We start from the raw sequence: 23,797 nt of genomic DNA, 5'->3' as shown, positions 1-23,797 counted from the left end.
TATATTTCTCACCTCAGACCCTACGACCTCAACAAAAAGCAGGACCAAGAAAAGTCTTGGATAAGGGAAGAGAAAGCGGACTCCGTGACCATATATGACCACAAGGGAGCACCGTTTCCACAGTATCTCAAACCGGGAACAACGATTATTTCATATGATATAAAAACCTTAAATCTCGACTCACAGTGTGAAATCACACCTCATTTTTGTTGCATCTATTTACTTAATACACAAAAGCTGCACATCATTGTCCTATCCTAATCCTACGTCTTTTAACACTATGGTGATCGTTAGCATTTCCAAATCCTGTCTTTGTCTCATTGTGTTGAAGGAACTATTGTTCTAGAGGTCTTTATGAGAGAACAATTAACCATTCTTATCTACTTTATCTTGCCGAAAGAAGCCCTCCTGTCAATCATTTGTCAGCTGATAAATGATGATTCAGTCAGTCAGTGGTGGGGATAAATGGGCTCTCTTGTGATTGTGTTAAACCAGCATGAAAAATGTCAATCAAATCCCTCAGATGAAACTCCACACTACATTCTGGTGATGATTTAATCAAGCAGAGAAAACATTGCCAACTCTAAAGCCCATCAGAGCAGACCCAGGGGCGTGTCTAGAGGGGGGGCACGGGGTGGCACCGGCCCCCCCTGGAATATGATTGGCCCCCCCTGGTGCCCCCCCCTCCAATCTCATTGGGTTAGATTTGCTGTCAACCAACCTGAAAAAGCCCACCGCACCATTGGACCAGAGCGCTGTCAATCACTGTTTGATTTGAGACTAGCGCGAACGCGAAGAAGAAGTGATCACAGTTGTGCGTTTTTAAATCAGGAGGAAAGAGACACCACCGTCAATCACTGCTTGATTTGAGACTCGCGCGAAGAGGAAGCACAGTTGCGCGTTTTTAAAACAGGAGGAAAGTATGTAAGTTACACACTAAATATATTTTGAAATATCGAAGCTACAAGCCCAGTGTGAATTCCCGCACGACGCTGCAGTTAACAGTCATAAAGTGCGAGATAAGATTTAAATAGCTAAACTAAACAGCTATTTTAGATATAGGCCTAGAAGTTTTAAACGAACAATAGAAACAATCAGTATGCAAAGTATCCAAAGCTCAGCTTTGGGAAAGGAAATATAGCTACAGGTCAGCACTGTGCCCAGGATGAGACCTGGATAACATTTTACAATGTATTTCTATTTAACACCGATATACTGTATGTGTTTTCCTGCTAATTACAGTGGATATAAGTGCGATTAAATAACACAATCACCTATTAAACATATTTCCATTATTACTGTATAAATATAGGCTAGGCTATATTTGTGTACCTCGAATGTGTATAAGTATTGGAATAACAAAGACGGAATGGAATTGGAAAGCTGTAGTTATCCAATGTTTTTGCCTTAAAACACCTTAAAATACACATGTGTAGATCAAGAAAGACAAAAATTCCACAATATTCCAAAGACCATTTGTGCAAACAAATTTCAGTACCCGCTCCCTCATTAACTTTGGGCTCAGTCACTGTTATAAATATGAAGGGAGGGGTCCCCGGCTCCAAAAAGTTTGACAACCCCTAATCCATGCAAAAAAAGACAAATGTAATACCATCTATATTTTGGTGATCGTGCTTAATATTTTCTAAACCAGTATTTATTTTCAGTTGAATTTTCTGATTGGCCCCCCCTGACTGGTTCTTGGTCCCCCCTGTGCCCCCCCATTTAAAATATCCTGGAATCGCCCCTGAGCAGACCTACTCTGACTAACATGTTGCATAATCACATTGCATAATAATTGAGCAGCATGCTGTTTGTTTGTTTGTTTGTTTGTTTGTTTTGTGCATATTAGGTTACGTTTCAATTAATACAATAAAGTAATAATGCCATTAAAGAGCTAATCCACTAAATAATTACACATTAAAAATTGCTCAGCATTTTCTCATGTGCTGTAATATGCAGTGTTAATTCATTTAGCCTATATAGTTGTTATTATTAGGCTAATATTTTCTATTTAGATTTTTGTTTCATATGGTCCATTTTAATTTAATTTTCATTTAGTCATTTTGTTGTGCTTTTGTCATTTTACTAGTTTATGTTCTATTTAAATATTAGCCTACGATGTTTAATTTATTTGCATATCAGGTTTTTTAATAGTTTTAGTTATCAATATTGGTAATAAGAACAAATAAAATATTATTTATTTTCTAAAACGTTCAGGGTTTTCAACCAGGGGTCCATGGACCCATAAAGGCCCCAAAATTATATATTAAAGATATCTTAAATTTTAACTATTAACTATTGACACTGTATTAAGCATTGTGTAATGTAGCGGCGTTAATGTGTCCAATAAGTTATAGCTAAACTGTTACTCAGTGAATCAGATTTTCTTCATATTTGGAGTCTTTGCGTCTAGGTAGCCTACGGGTTCCTGAGACCTCTCAAAGAGATGTACCAAATATCCATCATGTTGTAGTGTGCACTTCACACGCCCACTTGAGACAAAGCCAGCACTTCCTGTAATGTGAGCGCGCCCGCGAGAGATGCGCGTGCATTAGCAAAGGACGGGCTTAATCTGGGAATAAAACTGGAGTAGCGTATTTGTCGTTTCGATCGCTTATAGGACCGCGCACACCCCTAGAATCACTTTCATATTGATTTCATAGGACTGCAGTGGTCGGAGAGATGCTGTGAATAGGAGATATTTCTTTAATTTCATATTCTCGAATAGTTGCATGATGGGTCTGCAGACGGTGTTCCGCACGGTGATCATGGGGGCCCCGGGCTCCGGGAAGGGGACCGTTTCTGCTCGGATAGCGCAGAGTTTCGGGCTCAAGCATCTCTCCAGTGGGGACCTGCTGCGGGCCAATATCGAGGCGAAGACAGGTACGAGAGCTTCAGCACTGGGCTCAATACTATTTCACTGTTTATTTATTTACATAATGTAACAGAATATGAACGGTTGCATCTTTTTTTCCCCGTTCGCTACGAGCGTAGTTTAACTTCCTACGCAGGTTTGATAAAATGGCTGCAAAACTTCAGGAGCTCGGTTTTATGTTGAGCAGGATCAGAGGTTTCTTATCACCAGAACAGAGTCTAAACTTTGGTTGTGTCTCAAAAACGCAGTGTCAGTTTTACACTTTTCGAGTGAGCTCGCGCGTGTGATGTCCAAAAATAACAGCACTTATCACTAAAGACACAGCTTTTCTCATATTTTTTGTTTTGAAATGCACGGAAGAGTTAACTCTGAGACAGTTCGCTGATATATTGTCTAGTGTGACACTTTCTTCCAGTGCTGGTGACTGCTGTTGAGGTAAACACTGTCTGGGAAAACCATTTAAGTCTGTCTGCTGTTTACCTCAGGCTTTTACGTCTGTGGCATCACTCTTTTTATGTGTAGACTTTAAGTGTATTTTTACATATTTGTGCTTTAATAGGGCTTTTGTTTAACTTTTGAGGGTGATGTCTTTCACTAAAGAATGTGCCCTGCATACTAAACATGTCTAAGAAAGAGACTTTGGCTGTAAATCACACCCAAGCCTGAAGCCCAAGCCTTGGCTTTGCATGTTAAAAAAAGCAGAAATTTGCACCGAAACTCAGAAATGTGTAAGATTGTACTTTATACTGCACAGTGTTGGCAAAGTTACTTTACAGAAAAGTAACAAAGTTTACAGAAAGTAATGCATCACCTGGGCTCGCTAATTTGTTTGTTTTTTAATAACAGAAAAAGAAACACAAATATGATGTAGGCCTAATATAAAAGTAATTTTTGCTTCTTATTATCATGGTTGAATTGGATCATCAAAGGTCAGCATTGGTTAATAAAGTGAGATTAAATACATAAAGTATACTTGTGTTATTTAACATATTTAATAGCAGGTTTGTGTAATATTCTGAGTTTGCATTTCACTGTTTTTAATCATTTTGAGGAGTACTGAATCTATTTTTGTTCAAGTGAGATGAGTAAATGCACACATTTAGTCTAGACTAGAGCTACAATAAGCATCATGTTCACACACTGCGCGCACACACACACACAACACCTCTGCGCTTACAATTTCTCTCAACATGGAGACAGGAGAGCTGTCAGTCAATACATGGGAAAAAGTAACTCAGATATTTGTATTGTAAATTTAAAAGTAATGCGTTACTTTACTAGTTACTTGAAAAAGTAATCTGATTACATAACTTGTTACCCCAACACTGATAGAGCAGGTTTATTGTCGGTGTTCTTTAACTCAAACGATTTGTGAATTACACGTTACATGTACACACATCCCAAATGAATTCCAGATGCTCTGTGTGTCTCTGGGAAGCAGAATATCCTTCCATGTTGTGTGACAGTGTTATGCTGCAGAACTGATCAGTTATCTGGTGTACATGATCCACAGTGAGACTAAACCATTATTATTATTATAAACCAGATTCAACATGAAACAAATGGCCGTCGAATGAACCCTATGCATAACACAACATTTAGCCAGATATAGAGAAATATTTCAATTAATATTTGAGTTTCATGTATTTACAGATCAATGTAGGACCTTAAAAGGAGAGTTCCCAAAAATGATAATTCTCTCATTATACATCATCACCCTCATGTCTTCCCAAAGAACGTAGATAACCGAACATTTACCATTGCCTTTCATCATATGGACAAAAAAACACATTTCTCAAAATATCTTCTTATAGAAACAACAAGAGGGTGAGAAAATGATGACAGAATGTTGATCATATTTCAAGAGTTGACAGCATGCGCTTCTAAAAGCATATGCTTTTTTCTTAATAATATGCATATTTTGTTAATTAATTGTCTGTGTTTTGAAAAATGCTTTTGTACAGTGCAGGACTATTTAAGTGAACAGTGAATAAGCTAAAACATATTTGAAATTATGGAAATTTCACAGTTATGGTTGTGGTTGCAATCCAACACAAATGACTAAGAAATTAAATCTAAATATTATTTAATTGACAAACCGAAATACACGGGAGAATCTCGTACGCGCCTAGCACACTTACTAATGACGATCACCGACAAAGAACTGAACAAAACAGGGTGTTATTCATTTATTACTAATGGTGTTATTAGAGTATTATTACTTTTGAACGATTATTACAGAGTTATTGAAATGTGTAGAGACACTTAAAGTTCATGTATTGGTCACACATCTTTTCCAATTGAATAGGTAATAGGAGCGTGGTAAAAATCATTGAGACTGAAGTAACATTAATGATCAACCTCACAGCCTTGCATCACACTAGAAACCATGAATATGAGTAATGACAGACGCGTCATATTACTATAAATTATTTTATTGGTAAAATTAGAATCGACATAAATACAATATAAAAAATGAACTCCTGACTATATTTATTTGTGGATTCCCTCTGTATTTATGAAATAACTATATTCCGTCTCTTATGCACCTGGGCAGATTTGGGTCTCCTGATGAAGTCGTGTATCGATCAGGGTCAGCTGGTTCCTGATGATGTCATCTCGCGTCTCATCCTGTCCAGTCTGAGGGGAATCGAGCAGACCAGCTGGCTACTGGACGGTACCACTCCCACCGCGGCACACATGCTCTTCTATTGATCTTATACGTGTGATCTTTATTCACTCTGTGCCTTCGTGTCCCGGCAGGGTTTCCTCGCACCGGGGCTCAGGCCGAGGCCCTGGACGCCGTGTGTGATGTGGACTCGGTTATAAACCTGGACGTGCCTTTCCAGACCATCAGAGAGCGCCTGACGTCCCGCTGGGTGCACCTTCCCAGCGGCAGGGTCTATAATATAGACTTCAACCCGCCCAAGAAGCCGGTGAGTTGAGATATTTACAATCCTGTGTAACATTACTTCAGGGAACTGTTGATAATTAAACTAAAGAAACAGGAAGTTGACCACCTTTGCTCATATGAAAACTCCACAGTGTTCTGTACACTTGGAAAAGGGGTGGTTGATTATGATTTCACTTTTCTAACTTTAGTTAAACAACATCTGTAAAGTTACAACGCTCAAAGCAAAGGGAGATATTTGCTTTTAAAGAAATTCCTTTTTAAAGCTACACTGTGTAATTTTTTAAGTTAATTCTTAGCAAAAACCACTTTGTTCTTTCAAAATGACATGTGCTCATTATTGTATAATTACTTCTACCAACTAATCAAGTATTCTCGTAAGTGTAGAATCTGCCATTTATAATACATACGGGTGAGTCGCTCGAATGGCGGAAGCCATGTTGCGCCTCCATCTTGAAAATACATTAGCCAAAGAGGGACATTCCTGGAAATTCAAGCTTACAACGGCCTCGGAATGGGAGGGGCTAGAAAATAATATTCAGTTGGTAGTCAAATACACTTTCACCGCTAGATGGGAGAAAATCCTACACAGTGTAGCTTTAAGGACTACAACAAACGGCTGATAGGGACTACACAACATTCCTGCCGGGTTAGTGACATCACCAACCCTAAAATTTACATAAATCCCGCCTCCGGAACACGATTTATAGATTATCATGACAAAATATGCTAATCAATGACTAGAAGATAACTACACATCATCTACATGAATTCACCAACTAACCATTCAGAAATGTCCTGTTCTTCTACATGTTGTCACTTCTTCTTGAGTCCCTCCCTCTTCGTCTGACTCCAGTTTGAACATAAAAGGCTAAAAGTGTTTGAAATGTTCAGTGCATGTCTGTGTGAGGTAAAAGGACACAAGCTGTTGTAGCTCCGCCCCCTGGGCCGGGAGCAGCAGCTCATTTGCATTTAAAGGGACAGACACAAAACATTTTTGCTCACCCTCAAAAAGTGACAACTTTAACATGCTATATAAAAATATCTGTGGGGTATTTTGTGCTAAAACTTCACATACACACTCAGGGGACATCAAAGACTTATTTTACATCTTGTGAAAAGGGCATGATACCACCCCTTTAAGTTAACTTGTTGTTGAGCATTGTAACGTTTGAAGCGGATGTCAAAACAAATGTCAGTAGACCGATTTTAAAACGAGCGGTTCATTCATAAATCCGTAAGATCTTTCCTTCATGCTGTGGAAATACAAACCGGAAGACAGAACAGAAAAAGGGGCGGGGCCACATAAGGTCTATACTGCAAAAAGGCTGTGAAAATACATTTGATCAGTATTGCTGCCATGGTCAATAGAAATGCGAGAAAACATACTTAAAATGCTGTTTAATCCCCGTTTTCTACAGGTAATAACAGTGCAACGTTAATGACGTCAGGTAAATGGTGCTGAGTTGTGTATTTATTAGCCAAATTTGATTGAAGGAGGTGTGTTTGCACTAAAAAGACTAACATTGACCTTGGCCTGGTTAAACTGCAGGTACCGGTAGTTATTGAACATTTGTTTTGTGCTGAAATGCTGTTCGCAAGAGTGAGGTGCAAGTGAATTCACACAGAATGCTTATAACAACCCTTAACATACTTTTAAAAAGAGTATTGTTACTTTGAAAGAATATACTTACAGTAAGTGCGAACTGAATGTACACTTAATTGCATGATAACTGCAATTAAATGAAAGTTATATAGTTTAAATGTATAATATATTAAATGCAATTAGCTGAACTTAGAGTGCTTTTTTAAGTGTACTTAATTATGACCTAAGTACATTTTACATGTAATTTCATAATTCTATTGTCTTTGGAATATGGTTTTGAAGTGAACTGCTGAATGTGCTGACAAGCATTTATGGTAAACTAAAATATACTTTGATGTCATTTCTATTGAAACTTATATATTCGTAATTACACTTTTGTAACGAACTGGCAAATGAAATTAGTACATTTAAAATATATGAACTGTAAATGCAGTGTTGAGCAAAGTTACTTTTAAAAGTAATGCATTACAATATTGAGTTACTAATTGTAAATTAGTAAAAAAAAAACTAATTGTAACACTAACTGTGTTACTTTTTACGGAAAGTAATGTGTTATATTAGCCGTCAGTCAATACATGGGAAAACTAAGTAACTTGCGTTACTTATTTTAAAAGGAACTCTGATATTGTTGTAAATTTAAAAGTAATGCGTTACTTTACTAGTTACTTGAAAAAGTAATCTTATTACATAATTTGCATTACCTGTACATTTAAACACTGTTTAAATGTAATATCAAAAACATTACAGTTAAAATGATAATCAAACACTACACGTGCTTGAGCATGTTAGTCAACACATCAAAATAAGTGTACTTACAACATATGATTTTTAAAACAATGATTAAAATATACTTTAAAGTAAAACGTTTAATCTGACATGATTGCAAAGTGCACTTTTTAAAAGTGTGTCAAGAAACAGTCATGAATGTGTACCCTCTATCACTACACTTCAGTGGCCTTTTATTGCATAAATGTTATATTATCTGCAAGTACAGTTTTTAAAAATGTATATATACTTAAAAATATAGATCTGAACTACACTAATACTACAAGTGTATATTCAGTACAATTAAGCACACTTTCTTTTCACAAGGTTTAATACATGTGTGGTGTGTGTATATATAGATACATTTTCTATATAATATACAATATAAATTAATTTTACAATTAAATTTATGTAATTTTACATATAAACACTCTTAACAAACAGTTTTTCATTTTTTTTCATTTTTCAAAAATGGAATCATGTTAAAAACAGTAAAAAGTTAAAAATGTAAATGTGTGTGTGTTAAACTTGTTCTTGTGGTAAAAGTAGGTCATGGTATTTCACAACTTGGCTCTCAAGACAGATAAGAACGCTTCTGTTTACTAAGGAACTTTGCTCTCATCCCTGCAATAAATCTGGAGCGCGCTGAGGAAGTCACGGACTTCCTGTAAATAAATGAAACTGTCCGAGAAAAGAGCAATCGCAAGGACTGAAAATGGGCTTAAATGTTGCTTGGACAGTTGCTGCTGTACATTAAAATAAAAATAAAAAGTTCTAAGGGCAGGGAGTTTTAGAAAAGTGAAACTGAACAAATAATGAGTAATATGCCGTTCATATGCAAGAGCTTCTAAAAGATTTTCCACCACAAATCCTTTGAGGTCGCAAAGAAAACGGTTATATTTTGGTCATCTTTGCAGTCGTTTCAAACAAGACAGTGATTCAGTGTGTTTTGAACTAATACAGAACAAGCCAAGTGTGAAACAGTGTTTGTCAGTGTTGCTCAAACACAGTTATGTCCACACAAAACTGTGTGTCTGAAGGTCACGTCGATTCACAACGCCTGCCAAGGCTTGTTGACTGTTTCAATACACGAGCTCTTGAGCAAAGGCACTGGTAATTTGGTGTTTATAGCAGGTTTTAAAGTCGGTATTTGTGGTGTGCCTGTAGAGCGTAATCATTGGTCTATTTGCACAGGGTCTAGATGATGTCACAGGAGAACCGCTGGTCCAGAGAGACGACGACAGTCCCGAAACGGTGTCCAGAAGACTGAAGGACTATGAGAGACAGACACAGCCGGTTCTAGAGTACTACAGGTACTGCACAGAAAGCTGTTTTCTTTATGATTGATGCTGAATGAAACAACGCAGTAACACACACCGCTGAAATTATTTAGGGAATATTTAAAGGAATAGTTCATCCAAATTCTGTCACTCTTTACTCACATGTGCTTCTGAGATCTGTATGAATTTATTTCTTAAATGGAACCAAAAAGAAGATGTTTAGCAGAATGTTCATGCTGCTCTTTTCCATGCAATGAGAGTAATATAAAATAAAGTAATATTAAAGTAGTCTTGTACATATATTTCACATATGTAAAATCTATATGTAAAATCTTCAGAGGCCATATGAGAACGGATCAAAATTGAAGTCATTTGCAGGAAATCTTCCTCAAATCTCACTTGCGTACTTGTACATTTAAATCGAAGCATGTTGCACCCGCTTTGATGTTATCAGGGTTCATAAAACATTTTTGTCAGCCAAACCCCATAAAAGTTCAATATTAACTACTTGAAATACTTGAGAATTTAAGTTAATATTTTGATAAATGAACAACACATTTGCGTGTCCACAGTTCTCTGATGTTGGTTAATGGTCACATGACATGCAAGTAAATAGATATATAGAATATAGAGTAGAATATTAATTCGTTTTATTTTGACTTCATAGCCAACTTTAAAAATGGACTCAAGCCTCTTTTTAGTTGTGAAAGTGTCTCAGTCCATATTACCTGTACATTATTTACAATGGTGTTTTAGGAATCTAATCAAATTATAGAATAATTATGAATATTATTAGTTTAAATATACTGTTTCAAAGTAATTGTTCATGCTTCCTTAAACCTTTAAGTTTAGTCAACTTAAATATTTGAGTTGTCTCAAAAAAATTGTGATTGCTAATTGCAACAATCATTTTTAACAATGTATTGTTATTATTATGTTTAATAATTTAATAAAAATTAAGAATATATTTATATATGACATTTATGTAAAAAAAATTTTTTTGTTAATAATAATTTATTTTACACCACAAGTTACAATGCTAATATTTATGCCCTAAATGAAAGCCTCAAGCTTTAAATATTACATAAACTGTAATCTTCTGCCCTAGTTTCCATACAAAAATGTTGGAAACTATGAGAATGTGTAAATAAAGTAAACCTAGCGCAGTTTGCGTTCCCGAGATGCTGAATACAGTGCGTATCGCAGTTATCATGCAGCTCCTATTATTTTATTGTACATTCAATATAATCAATTATTAGCGTTTCATCAACTCAAGAAACCCCTGCCGTTCGGCAAACCCTGGATTACATCAACGGTCCTACATGTTACATCCAAAACCTGTCATTGGTTCTCCAGTGTCTGGTCAAAGGAGGAACATCATTTTTGGATGATAATGAATGAGGATGATCTATATTCCTTTAAGCTGGACTGAGGGTGAAACATCTCATGAATAATAATGTTTACACCATTACGTGTGATATACTTTAACAGGAGTAAAGGAGTGTTGGAGACATTCTCAGGAACTGAAACCAACAAGATATGGCCTCACGTTCATGCCTTCCTGACCAGGAAAATCCCAGGAATCCAGCAGGCTATGGGAAAAGCGTGATTCTTTTACAACATCTGAAGGACACTGTGTGAAGCAGCACAACGCACCTCTGTGGCCTTAAGCGCTCTACTGTATTTACACGCTGAAGCCTTTAGTGTCACTGAAGGATCATGGTCAAACTAGTCTTCTGAACACTAGCGCTGCCATCTTAAGCAAACAAACTAGCTTCCAGTGTTATAGGCATGCTAATAGTTGAAGTGCTCGACCCGTGAGAATGTTTTTCTTTTAACTGAAGTTGCTGCAAAACGCTAAACATTCCCGTTTATTATCCATGACAGCGTTTTAATGTTATTGAAATCGCATACTAGAGAAGTTCTCAGTTCTCATTTATTAAGTTCTCAGATGAATGCAGTGCAAAAAAATATGATTCAAACCTGTACCGCCCATTGTGTGTGAACCACTGTAGCCTTAATGAGCAAAAACAATCTAATTATGAGATGATTACGTAGCAAAGTTTATTAATGCTAACAGAGTTAATATTTTTTATCATGTACAAAATGTTATTTTTAATAAAAAAAATGTTTTGTACAATACAGTAATTTATAAAGGGAAAGAAATTCTCTGTGATCAAAAGTCCTTTTGTATTGATAAAACACTGTGTGTGTGGTTATGGAGTCCTAGGCCACAAATGAAATGCAAATTATTAATTCACTTGTTTATGGATTTGTTGGCAGTTTGAGCATCACTGTATAAATTGCTGTGACTGAAAATAATTCAGTTGAATATTCCTGCTGTGGAATAATGGATAAATGATTAAATGTAATGTACTGAATGTCATTTTAGAAAGCGGACCTGTGAAACGACTGCAATAAACAGTGAAGCTCGGCTCTTTTTAGTTTGGTTTGGTAGTGAAGCTCTAGATTTTTATGTAAATCACACCGTTTACATTATATATTTTGCACCAAAAGATTGACTGAGTAAGCTTAAGAGAGATAATAACAGTAAAAAGGAAAGTATACATCTTTCTTATCAATGTCGCCAGTAATAATCCAGTATTTTCTCAATCACTATCTCCCACGTTTGTTCATACAAAACCATATATATATATTAACTTAAGATCGTTAATTTTTATGACCGATGCCTTATGTTCCTTTTGTTGAGTGGACGTGCCAAGAGAAGCACGTAGTGTATATTTGATCTTACTTTCATTGTACAGCCCACTAACCTCACGGTCAATATAAAATAAAATAAAGCCCCTCCCCCATAAACAACGTTTTAAGCCAGAGTTTATTGCGCGCATGTAATCAGAGGAGAAACCTCTCACAGAGAGTTAGAAACATTGTTGTTATTTTAACAATAGTGAAATAAAACATTAAGTCAGCAATACTGTGGGTCTAAAGATTTAATTCAGTTTGTTTGATCCGATCGTAAAAGACTTGCACAATGTCACCACATTTATTATAACACAAATCCTAGGTTTGCTGTAAATGTTGTGTGCAGTACAAGCAATGCAAACTGGCCGGATGTGATGCGCAAACAGCTTCGGCTGGGTTTCAATGCAACTATATCAATGAAGAAGTTTCCTAAATCATCTCAAAATCTTATTCTGAAGGACAATTCACCCAAAAGAAGTACATTGTCATCGTTTTACACAACCCTCATGTTGTTTCAAACACGTACGACTTACTCTCTTCTGTGTAGAACACAAACATATTATATTATACATATTTAGAAGAATGTTTTTTTGGTTTTAACCATATATTGAAAGTCAATGGGGTCCAAAACAACATTGTTTGGACCCCATTGACCTTCATTGCATGAATAGTTTTTATTTTATTTTAATATATATCTTTTATATTCCACAGAAGAAAATAAATCATACAGGTTAGGATAGGAATGACATGAGGGTGAGGAAATAAAGACAGAATTTAAAACCTCAGACGAAATATCGCTTAGACGTTTGCCATTTTTTGCTTTTGATATCAAATCAAACTTTACATTTTGACAACAGTAAATGTGAATCTCTTTCATTAAAACTGTAGGTAACCGCATTACGTTGCTGGTTTTCATGCCGTACAGTTGGACCTGCAAATGAGTTTTTGCAAAGGTCTCCCTCCCAGCGTGACGGTAAAGTGGGTGTTCCTGCCCCGCCTCGGTGTCGTTTCTCTATCGCTATCTGCCGCCGTCATGCACACGACACATGAAACACTTCCCAGATAGGAGCTAGAGTTCAATGTGCAGCGGACTTTAGAGATTACAATCCGTAATGGGGATGTGAAACAAAAAGTTCAAACACAAAGAAACAGGGCTTCTCAAATATCACTGATCTTGTTGACTTAAAACCAATTTGCGACAAAAAAAAGGTTCGAACTACGCAGATACATTTGAGGTTTTCCTTTGCACTCCTGCTCGTACCACTTTCCAAAACTGTCATTTCTCAAACTGCTAAAACAGATTGACGAAAAGTGAGCAACAGAAATGTAACAAAATCTGCACAAAAATATAAGTGCCTCAAAAATACAGTTTCCTGTCTTTTTTTTAAAATACTTTCTCTATTGAACAAATATAAAGTGCAGCACACATTCAGGCACGGATACAAAAGAAAAGTCTCTGAGCACAGCAGCCCTTGTTCTTCCCGTCCTCCGACCCGAAGCCGTTTTCCCACGGAAGGTTTGCCTTCACTGCTAGGTCTCCATCATTCTCCACTCGTCCGCTTCTGAACTCTCCTCTTTGGAGGCTCGTGGTATATTCGTCCAAACTCCTGCGTCCAGGCAGCGCTTCACGTGGTATTCTGCCACCTGTGGCGAGAGAGAAAGAGGATATCAATGAACGGCCGAAGACTGTAACTTGCAGCACAGAGATCAGTGTGCTGTACGCTTGAAGAGATAGTTCACCCAAAAATGTACTCATGTTGTTCCAAACCTGTATGAGTTTCTTTATTCTTCTGCTAAACAAAATACATTTTGAAGAATTTGGGTCACCAGACATTTGATGGACCACATTGACTTTCATATTATTTGCTGAAGAAAGAAATTAATATGGTTGGGAACAACTTGAATAGTGACAGAATTAAACAGTTTTGGTGAACTATCCCTGTAACCCTTATAATGCATTTAAAAAAAACTGCTGCAAATGGACCTGGTGGAACGTAAGCTTATAAAAACGTATTTTTAAACTTAAAGGATATTGTATCTGACCAGTAACTTCTCTTTAATGAGTGAATGTGCACATTTTCTGAATGTTACCATGTTTTTACCATGCTATTGCTATATTTAACCCCTTTTTATTCATAAAACATTGAGAAATTCTTTGAAATTAAAATTTTGACAAGAACTATAGCAAAAACCAGTGTGCCGCAAGAAAATATATATTTTATCAATATTTATGTATATTTCAATAATTATTTATATAATTATATGAAATGTATAAGAACATATTATATGAGAATTACCCGTATGAAAAAATTATAAACTAACTCACGACTGCTCTATTCTTTTTCTAACAAAACGACATCAATGTTACTCTGAAATGTTTTCAAACTATATATACCACTTTTAAATGGCATAAACTTTTATTTTCAGATGAAAGAAAAAAGGGGAAAGTCTTCAGTGTCACATGATCCTTCAGACATCGTTCTAATATGCGGATTTGCTGCTCAAGATACATTTATTATTATTATTATCAATGTTTTTGTGGAAACCATGAAACATTTGTTAAGGATTATAGAAAGTTTAAAAGAACAGCATTTATTTGAAAAATAAATCTTAAATGAAATGTAAGAAAGTGAGACAAGCTGTTTTGGAACGAAATGAGGGTGAATAAATGACGTAATTGTAATATTTGTGTGATCTCTTCAACTGCAGCGTTTTAATCTGCTCATCCATGTTGATGCAGATCTGCAGGGCAGGAAGAGGGTTTATAGGTCAGCCCGCGTTCTTCTGATGAAGGAAACACTGCAGATTAAAGCGGTTATGCAACTCTTCCCGTGTCCTTTGACTCTCATTGACTTAGCAAGCATGTCTGTGTGATGTTCAGACTGAGCATGTGCGCTGAAAGTGGAGGAAGTGTTCAAGAACCTGAAATATGTGCGGAACCGACCCTGACCCACGCCAAAATGTTTTGGGTTACGCTCCGGATAATGCGGCACCATGACATTTGTGGGATTAGGAGGAACCAAGAATCAGTTATTATTCACAATCAGCGGCATCACAATACCACTACTAGAGCCACAAATCTCTTCTCCAAAACTACTAAAATCATAAATCAGGGAACTGGAATCAATCATCAAGACGAATCATCGAATTTTGAAGAGTGTTTGACACGTTATGATGTTCACACCAAACACGATATCTATAACTATATTCGCTTCCTCACCAACACATGATATCGTTCTGATTATTAAGCACAGGCTCCAGTTTTGTTGTCTGTCACTTTAAATGCTGGATGGATTCTGATTGGCTGTCAGTGTTTTTATTGTTCTTCAGCATTTGAAAGTGATTCCAACAATATCGTTCCTCTGTGCCGTTTTATCGTTATAGTTGTGTTGTGAACGGGCCTTATGCTGCGGCGTTACCTGTGGGTTCATGTTGCTCAGCACATTCTGGAGAATCTGCATATCTTGCATCTGGATGCATGTTTTCAGCTCCTGCAAATTCAACATTTGACTCGTTTTATAGTTTGCTACTAGCGACTCTACTATTTAAAAGTTGGGAAAGAAATTAATTTAATTCATTAAATTGATCAAAAGTGACAGTAAAGACTTGCATTGTTACAAAAAATTGCTTTTTTAACCTTCTATAAGCCTGAAATATAAATGTATTTCCACAAAAATATGAAGCAGCACAGCTGTTTTCAACATTGAGGATAATAATACATGTTTCTGGAGCATGTAATCATCATATAAGAATGATTTCTGAAGGATCATGTGACTGAAGACTGGAGTAATGATGCTGAAATTTCAGCTTTGATCACTCACAGGAATAAATCACATTTTAACATAATATTTCAATAGAACATTTTTTAATTGTAATAATATTTCACAAGATTAGTCTTTACTGTATTTTTGATCAACATTGAAAATATGTTCACAACAGTTTATGTTGTCAAGATGTGTCCTAACCAGCTGCGAATTAAGTGTGACGATACATTTTGTCATCGGTCTATTTTCAATGCATTCACGCCCACAGTGAAATCTCACAGGTTCAAAATGGTTCTCTACATAACTATATCAACCATGAAGTCTATATAATATATTAGTTTCACCTTTTAAGTTGAATTACTGAAATAAATGAACTTTTGCACCATATTCTAATTTTTCGAGTTTCACCTGTGACACGACGCTACATCAGATGTGTAGCCTACAATAACAATTGCAGTAAAAACAACATTACGATGTGCAGAAATCAATTTCAAAAGTACATCAAGTTTAATTTATCGAAACAGAAGTCATGTTTAATGTGATGTAATGTTTCATCCTTACATCTACTATAATACAATATTGCTATTCCCGAGATTCTTCACGTCAGTGAATAAATAAATACACAGATCCGCAATAAACGTGTGTGTGCTGTAACGGTCTGGCGGTCCAACTTTTGTCAAGCGTGTCAGAGAGGTTTGTGTTCTAATCCGCCCTCGTATAGTTTATTCATTTGTTTGAAGACGTGCATCAGTGATTGTATATCAAGAGCAGGGACACATTTTGTTTTGCGATTTCACGGAACGAACAGAGAGTCTTGCGCTTGTCTGTGTGAAGTTGCACGAGCGCCAAGAGAGAACTGATAACAGCGCCAACGAGGACTCGCCATGATTTCAAAATCAACACATTCCAGCGCCAGATCGCCTTTTATTTAACACAAACGAACAAAATTAATATTCTGCTAGTCAACTGGAGATGTTTCATTTGTAGACGGTAGATCCGTGCCTCGAGATGTTTCAAAAAGTGGTGGGGACAATGTCCCACCTGCAAATTACGTGTATGATCATTCCTACCGGTGGCAAAGACTCCAGAACCTCCTTGGGGTCGAGGCGACAGCCTGGCGGGGTATTTTGGTGCACTGCATCGTTTGGGGTTCCTCCGTTTGATTTCATGGTACACTCTTTCACTCTCTGCTTGAAGGCTTTGAGTTCTGTGTGGAAGACGTCCAAGTATCCCTCCTGCCCTGCCTTTAAAAAAAAGAAAAAAGAAAAGAGCAATGCAAGATTAAAATTGATTCAAAGTGCATTCAAAGTTTTCACTTTCAGTGAAAAAAATTATGCGAGTTCAATCACATGACATGGATGCATGTGTGGATATGAACTTCATCTGTCCTCTATTGCTGTGTCCTGGCCTCGGGCTGTCAGTTATGTCATGTCTCTCTATAGTGGTCACTGACATTATTGCATAACACTCAGGCCCTGTTTACACCTGGTATTAAGATGCGTTTTGGTCGATCGGATCACAAGTGGCCGAGGCTAAATACGGGTGTAAAACGTTTTGAGCTTGTCCACTTTTGACCACTTCCAGAGGTAGTCGAAAACGCATTCGACCGGATTGCTTTCGTAGTGTGAACGCTCATGTGGTTGAATGTGTTTGAACAGACACAAAAGACCGTCTTCTCTCCGTCTACTGACCTGACGCGTAAACATTATGGGAAGCGCTCTAGCCAGACGGGATTTAAACTTGTCGGCTGGAGACACAAGTTTGGTCTGAAGATGAAAAACGTACCAAGCACAATGTTCTCTCACCATTCCTGATTTCTAACACACACTAAATGTCAGAGCAGAAACTAAAGCTGATGTTCTCTGTGTGGTTTTCTGTCATCTCCGGTCGCATTCATATGTAAATTGTGTGAGCTTATTTCATTATTACCTGCCCGTAGACCTTCCCCTGGAAGAAATCAGGACAGAAGTGGTCGAAAGTGGACAAAAGAGACGGATTAAAACACCAGGTGTAAACAGGAATGTGTCTCCCTCGTCTACTTGTGATCCGATCGATTATTCACTTCACTGAAATTATTTTAAAATGTAATTTATTCCTTTGATTAAGGCTGAATTTTCAGCATCATTACTCCAAATCTTCATATTATTATGATTTCTGAAGGATCATGTGACACTGAAGACTGGAGTAATGATGCTGAAAATTCAGCTTTGATCACAGGAATAAATGACAGTTTACAACTTTTACACTCTAAAAATATTTCACATTATTGCAGTTTTTAAAGTATTTTTGATCAAATAAATGTAGCCTTGGAGAGCATAAGAGACAAAAACATTAAGAAATCTTAATTATTCCCCATCCCACGTCCTTGAGGACTTTATTATTGCACCTCTCTGGTTGAATAACTCGTGTACAGTAAGAGATGTGTAATGATGTCTTGTGTAAAACCGGTTGAGAGTGATCAGTGCAGATGTGAGTCTCACTTTGGCTTTCTGAAAGAACTGCCGGAAGCAGCCTCGTGGGTCTTGCTGTGTGTTGCGGGCCATTTCCAGAATAAACTGCATGACGACGGCCTGATGAGCCACCTGCTCCATTAAGGCCTCTTTCTGCAGAATCAGTATCAGAGGCAGGTCATGTGATGCGAGGACACAGTGCACAGATTACATACTGCAAACTACAGAAACGGAACAGGTAGAATATCATTTTGCAAATGAAAGCGGACTCACTTGCTCTGCCTGCAGACGGAAGCACCACAGGATCAGGTAATTGGCCGTTTCTTCACAGATGAGATGGTGGTACTCTGCTAGAAAGCGCTGACTGTCATCCCACCTCCTCAACATACCTGTCCAATCAGAAGAAGCGTCAACCTCCAATAAGATCAGCAGTCTCCATTAATAAGCATTCAAATCAAACACAACCCCATAAGTATAACTTACCAAAATGTTTCAAGAGTTCTTCATTGCGCTGGTTGAAGCCCAAGTTCTTATCATGATCAGATTCATTAGGCCAAGACTGTGACATGTTTATGATACTCTAGGAAAAAAACGAGAAAAGGGGCATCAGACACACTAACACTTAATGTGTTCAATTCAGATTTTGTGCAAGCACACAAAACAAATGGGTAATAACATCCATTTTTTTATCAAATGGATCATTAATTATATTCCTCCTATTACATTCGGTCAGTTTTTGAGGTACATACAATGTTTGGTAAAGCTTTACAATAAGGTTTTATTTGTTAACATTAGTTACTGCATTAATTAACATGAAATAACATATTTTTTAACAAATATTTTTTACAGCGTTTATTAACCTTCGTTAAGGTTAGTTAAAAATAAATTGCACGTTCATGTTAGTTCACAGTACATTAACTAGTGTTAACAGATACAACTTTGGGGGACGACGACGACTGCCTTGGGTTTTATTTTTAGACTAAAAAGTTAAGTGCTGAGATGCCCTGTAGTGTATCGTACAATGCAGATATAAGCATGACATGAACACTGAATGACTTTTCTAGAGTGCTGATATCATAAGATACCTTGTCAAACACATCTCGGCTGGCCTCAGGACACAGAGTGGGGCTTCTTCCCAGCATCCTCTCCTTATGTCTCCACTCCTGTTCGGTCTGTGAGAGCTCAGCGGAGGAGGCCAGGGCTCGTGCGCGCTCCTGCTCCACAGACTCAGAGCTGTGGAGCTCCAGACCGCAGAGCTGGTCCTGTGCTTCTGCCAGCTGCCACTGGGACGCGATGGAGGCCTCCAGACAGCGCTGCTGACTCTGGCACAGAGACGCCATGCTCTCCGCACTGGGCTGTGACGGGACACAGAGACAGCGCACACTAATCATTACAGTCGGCATGGAAAACTCAGATATTCATAAAGAACATTGCTCTGTGTTTGCAACAGATCCAGTCCTCAGTGACAGCGACATTACAAAGCTAGCAGCACTGAACTTTTGACCATCAGGGTTGCCATTCTTTTTGGACACAAAAACACAACAAAAAAATTCCAGAAAAGTTTAACATATCTATACACTACCATTTAGAAGTTTGGGGTCAGTAGTATTTTAAATAAATTAATAATCATCCACCACACATTAAATTGATCAAAAGGAACAGTAAACACATTTATATTATTGCAAAAGAGTTCCATTTCAAAAATATTGTTCTTTTGAACTTTCTATTAGTCAAAAAAATCCTTAAAAAAAAAAAAAAAACTGCATCTGGTTTTCCATAAAAATATGAACCAGCATTTTTTTTCAGCTTTCAAAATTCAGCTTTGATCACAGGAATGAATTACATTTTATAATAATTGAAAAAACAGCTATTTTACAACAATAGGCTATTTCAATATTTGTTTTACTGTATTTATTTGATCAAATAAACACAGCCTTTGGTATATGTAAGAGGTTTCTTATACAATATATAATTTTCTATAAAGACTGCAGGGTCAGATTTATATGTATATATGGCCAGCAACAATCTTTCGAATTATTAGAATAAAAAAAAAAACACTTAGTATAAAAATGTCTTCAGTAAGAAGCTCAACAAAAAGAGTGATGTTAGTACATTTGTTTGCAAGGAAGTTTTACAATACGTACCCGTAAAGAGCAATATTTAGCCAAAAACAATATAATTATTTTACACATTTACATAACTTTTTCAAGCCTGAATACTGTTATTTTTAAAGGGGTCGTGGACTGCATGGTCCACTTATAATCTTATCAAGATTTTTACATAAAAAAAACATCCTAATTTAGAAATAATAAGCTATTTTCTATCCGGTTTATGACTCTTTCAAACTCTCAGTTTTGATGGGCATGTTCGCATACAAGACTTGAACGCCCTGCTATGATTGAGTAACAGTTTTGCATATTAATATAATTTTCAATGTCCCGCCATTACACGTGTGATAGTCTTGTGTTGAAAAATCTTGTTACTTAGTTGAAACTTTTGCCAACAATGTGAAACATTTATGCATTTTACATATGCTTTATATGTCCTGGTTGTGGCAAATAAAGTTTAAGTACTTACAACAGTTACAATTGACGAAAGATAACTGGCTGTGTTTCGTGTAAACAAATTATAAATGAATGTACAATTGTTTGTCACAATGCTTTGCTGTTCTTATAGACTATTCAGTTCCACCTTTGCAATAAAGTGAAAAACACACATTGTCCTTTGCAGTGTCGTGTTTAAAATAAAATTAAATGTGTTGTAATGTCGTGCTGATGACAAAACAAGATGTCGCTCACTGAAGCTTTTATTCACGATTACAGCGATCGGCTTCGATCAAAACAATAACAAAAGCAGCGTTCTTCCATATCCCATAATCCAACACATTAACCATAAACAAAATCACAACTATTCAGGTTGACTGCGACCCTACAGTATAAATATTCAGCACATATCAGACGATCTGTATCAGACAAAGCAATACTGACACAAGATAAAAACATTGTTACTCACTCACACTTGTGTGTTGCGACATTATTACTGTCGGATCCAGTGTAGTCGTCACTGCATCGTCTTTTATTTTCAGTCTCAGCGAAAAGCCCGCTTTTGTCTCGTTTAAAAGCGAATCCGCAGTAAAATGAAGCACGCAAACAAACAGCATCTTACTGACACGATCTGACTTTCTTAATGTTAGGATCACAAGGATGGCAATGCAAAGACTGTGCCTTTCCACATCTTGTAATCCTCAGAAGATCCTCTATCATTTTGGTGCTGGAGTAATCAATCCTGTGTTTGTTTTGTATTTACTACTACATGACATGTGTGAATCGGTGGGCGGGGCTAAAGAGGCAATGATGTAGAAGTAGGCGTTGACCTTCTGTGGAGGCGGTCTTTCGTCTCACTATGATGTAATAATGTGACAAAATCTGAAACGAGTCGTTTTCTGAGCTTAGTTTTAATAAAAGCTGCTTTAGGATTAATGAAGTTTTGAGTTCCGAAACTTACATGATATTTGTATAGCACAATGACCTCTTACATGTTGAAAGATCAAATAAAATTAGATCTCTCAATTCACGACCCCTTTAAATTCAGATATATCATGAGGTAGGACGTAAAGTTATATATTTTTTTCCCCAATGCATTTGTCAAACTGTAAAAACAACAGCATAACACTGTACCTCCTTCTAAAATCCTCCAAAGTGAATTTAACGAGCTTTTTTATCTCCTAAAAAATTATTTGCATTATTGAATTTGATTTAAAAAACAGGCCCAAGCTGTTTTTATGTGATCTCTATGTTATGCACTGGCAATGTAGTTACTATAGAGATAAATAACACAACTGTGAGTCATCAAAGTAGGAGTGGAAATGTAATGTATCTAATAATAAAGCACTCATCATCCTCAGATCAGAACAAGCTTGTCAACACGAGACCGAAAACACAGGCTCGTGATCTCATGTCAAAGATCCTCACATTTAAATGAACAAATAAACCTATCGGAGATGCCCATCTAGACCGTTGTGATTGCGATGCCCAAAAATGCTTAAGGTGACCAGATTTCTGAAATAGAAACCGGGTACATTTTCTATTCCAGTGATCATCGAAATATCACTGAAATCTCATTTGTTATTACTGCTTTATGTTGGTCGTGCTTTTTTTGCCATGTATTTGCGGGTGTATTATTAGACATTTCCGGGGACAGCTCCAGTCGGGGACAGAGCAACAAAACCCGGGACTGTCCCCGGAAAACGGGGACGTATTGAGACACAGCCTTTCCCTTCTCATCCTGCGGAAACTTTTACTGCAGTCTCTAACGTTAGTAATCCAGCTAACGCGAACTAACGACGACTTCACTGCACATTTCCGCACGGTTTCAAGTGTAAACACACAGAGACAGCAACCTCGTGTTGATTTAAAGCACAATGAAAAGGCCTCGGGTAGTAAGTGAGGCACTGGTGAACTTTCTCGGGTACCTCGTGTGGGTGTGTGCGGGGCATGTTTTCCTTTCGGTCCTGTTCAGAGTGGAACACGCCGCCTCCAAACCACTCCATACCGCCGCTTAACTCTGTCCTGGAGCCGCGGGACGTGCTCTGCTGCTTATAATGCTTATTATCCGAAAAGCACACGCAATTCGGTGGGATGTAAGCGAGCAGAGAGAGTTATTTTCAGGCTATAACATAAGCAGTCCTCTCTGTACCTCTTTTTAGCTCGCTATGACAACTTCCGTGAGCTGACGCGATCATCGTCACGTGACTTGCTCTAATCACATGATACAGCCCAGAAAATAATATTTTCAAAGAATATTATTAACACGTTTTTTATTGTTTTATTATTTTTTATTTATTTATGATGTATTTATTTATTTATAGATGTTATTTGTTTATTTGTTTATGTTATACATGCATATGAGTCTAAAAATGGTCTCACAAAAACGACTCCAGACGCCTAAATAGCGTTTTATAAGTATATGTTTATATTTAAATCTAGTTCCTACATTATTTTTCTATACATTGGCTCACTGGGTACTCTAACCTGCAATATGAACTTTAACTTGCACATCGGGCTTCAGCACATACACACAAATGGTGGATATAGGCAAAGTCCTTTTAGACAATAAACATTCCAACATTTAGCTATAAATGCAATTAAAAAAATAAGTGGACAACATTTTCTTTCTCAGTCATACAGAAATCACATTTAACATTGCATCAGTACGAACCCTAAAGAGTTTTAATAGGGTTCACCAGATGAAGTATTTTAAAATGTGTGCTTCTCACCTTATTTGTTATGCAATATTTTTTTTAGGCAGCAATGCATATTTCCAGTCAATGCACTCAAGTGTATGCCAGTATGTTTGAGAAGATATTGGGCTATATTCTCTTAGTAACTTCCTAATAAAGTATTATTCCATCTTCTATCAGTATAGTAACTCCTTTAATTGC

At 37.0% G+C, this 23,797-nt stretch overlaps 2 protein-coding genes across 4 annotated transcripts; one reads left to right on the top strand and one right to left on the bottom strand.

The window, feature by feature from the left end:
- Positions 1–752: 752 nt before the first annotated feature.
- On the top strand, positions 753–12,371 carry ak3 (adenylate kinase 3). Of its 2 annotated transcripts, XM_079598840.1 has the most exons (6): positions 753–924; positions 2,732–2,886; positions 5,436–5,555; positions 5,642–5,814; positions 9,355–9,473; positions 10,932–11,951. In XM_079598840.1, the coding sequence occupies exons 2-6, from the start codon at positions 2,736–2,738 to the stop codon at positions 11,047–11,049; spliced, it is 681 nt and encodes a 226-aa protein (XP_079454966.1). In that variant the 5' UTR covers positions 753–924; positions 2,732–2,735; the 3' UTR covers positions 11,050–11,951. The 2 variants fall into 2 exon arrangements, with proteins under 2 accessions (XP_079454966.1, XP_079454965.1); XM_079598839.1 differs by lacking the exon at positions 753–924 and having other exon boundaries at positions 2,525–2,886; positions 10,932–12,371.
- Positions 12,372–12,374: 3 nt separating this feature from the next.
- On the bottom strand, positions 12,375–23,132 carry cdc37l1 (cell division cycle 37-like 1). Of its 2 annotated transcripts, XM_079598837.1 has the most exons (8): positions 22,829–23,132; positions 19,443–19,712; positions 18,841–18,937; positions 18,631–18,746; positions 18,388–18,510; positions 16,978–17,151; positions 15,563–15,634; positions 12,375–13,787 (listed from the first exon to the last, which is right to left on the bottom strand). In XM_079598837.1, exons 1-8 carry the CDS (start codon positions 22,904–22,906, stop codon positions 13,674–13,676), a joined length of 1,044 nt encoding a protein of 347 aa, XP_079454963.1. In that variant the 5' UTR covers positions 22,907–23,132; the 3' UTR covers positions 12,375–13,673. The 2 variants fall into 2 exon arrangements, with proteins under 2 accessions (XP_079454963.1, XP_079454964.1); XM_079598838.1 differs by lacking the exon at positions 15,563–15,634 and having other exon boundaries at positions 22,829–23,113.
- Positions 23,133–23,797: the final 665 nt, after the last annotated feature.

This window comes from Phoxinus phoxinus (genome assembly GCF_949152265.1).
Source record: "Phoxinus phoxinus genome assembly, chromosome: 23".
Taxonomy (NCBI): Eukaryota; Metazoa; Chordata; class Actinopteri; order Cypriniformes; family Leuciscidae; genus Phoxinus; species Phoxinus phoxinus.
The sequence above is the reverse complement of the archived record's forward strand: the minus strand, read 5'-3'. Positions and strand labels throughout refer to the sequence as shown.

Bases quoted from the DNA above. Each gene is read 5' to 3' on its own strand.
- ak3 (XM_079598839.1), top strand. From the start codon at position 2,736: ATGATGGGTCTGCAGACGGTGTTCCGCACGGTGATCATGGGGGCCCCG. The intron at 5,815-9,354 runs GTGAGTTGAGAT...CTATTTGCACAG, and splicing joins TCAACCCGCCCAAGAAGCCG to GGTCTAGATGATGTCACAGG. The intron at 9,474-10,931 runs GTACTGCACAGA...ATACTTTAACAG, and splicing joins CCGGTTCTAGAGTACTACAG to GAGTAAAGGAGTGTTGGAGA.
- cdc37l1 (XM_079598837.1), bottom strand. From the start codon at position 22,906: ATGGAGTGGTTTGGAGGCGGCGTGTTCCACTCTGAACAGGACCGAAAG. The intron at 19,713-22,828 runs GTACCCGAGAAA...GTCCCGTCACAG, and splicing joins CCCGCACACACCCACACGAG to CCCAGTGCGGAGAGCATGGC. The intron at 18,747-18,840 runs GTAAGTTATACT...CTGATTGGACAG, and splicing joins AGAACTCTTGAAACATTTTG to GTATGTTGAGGAGGTGGGAT.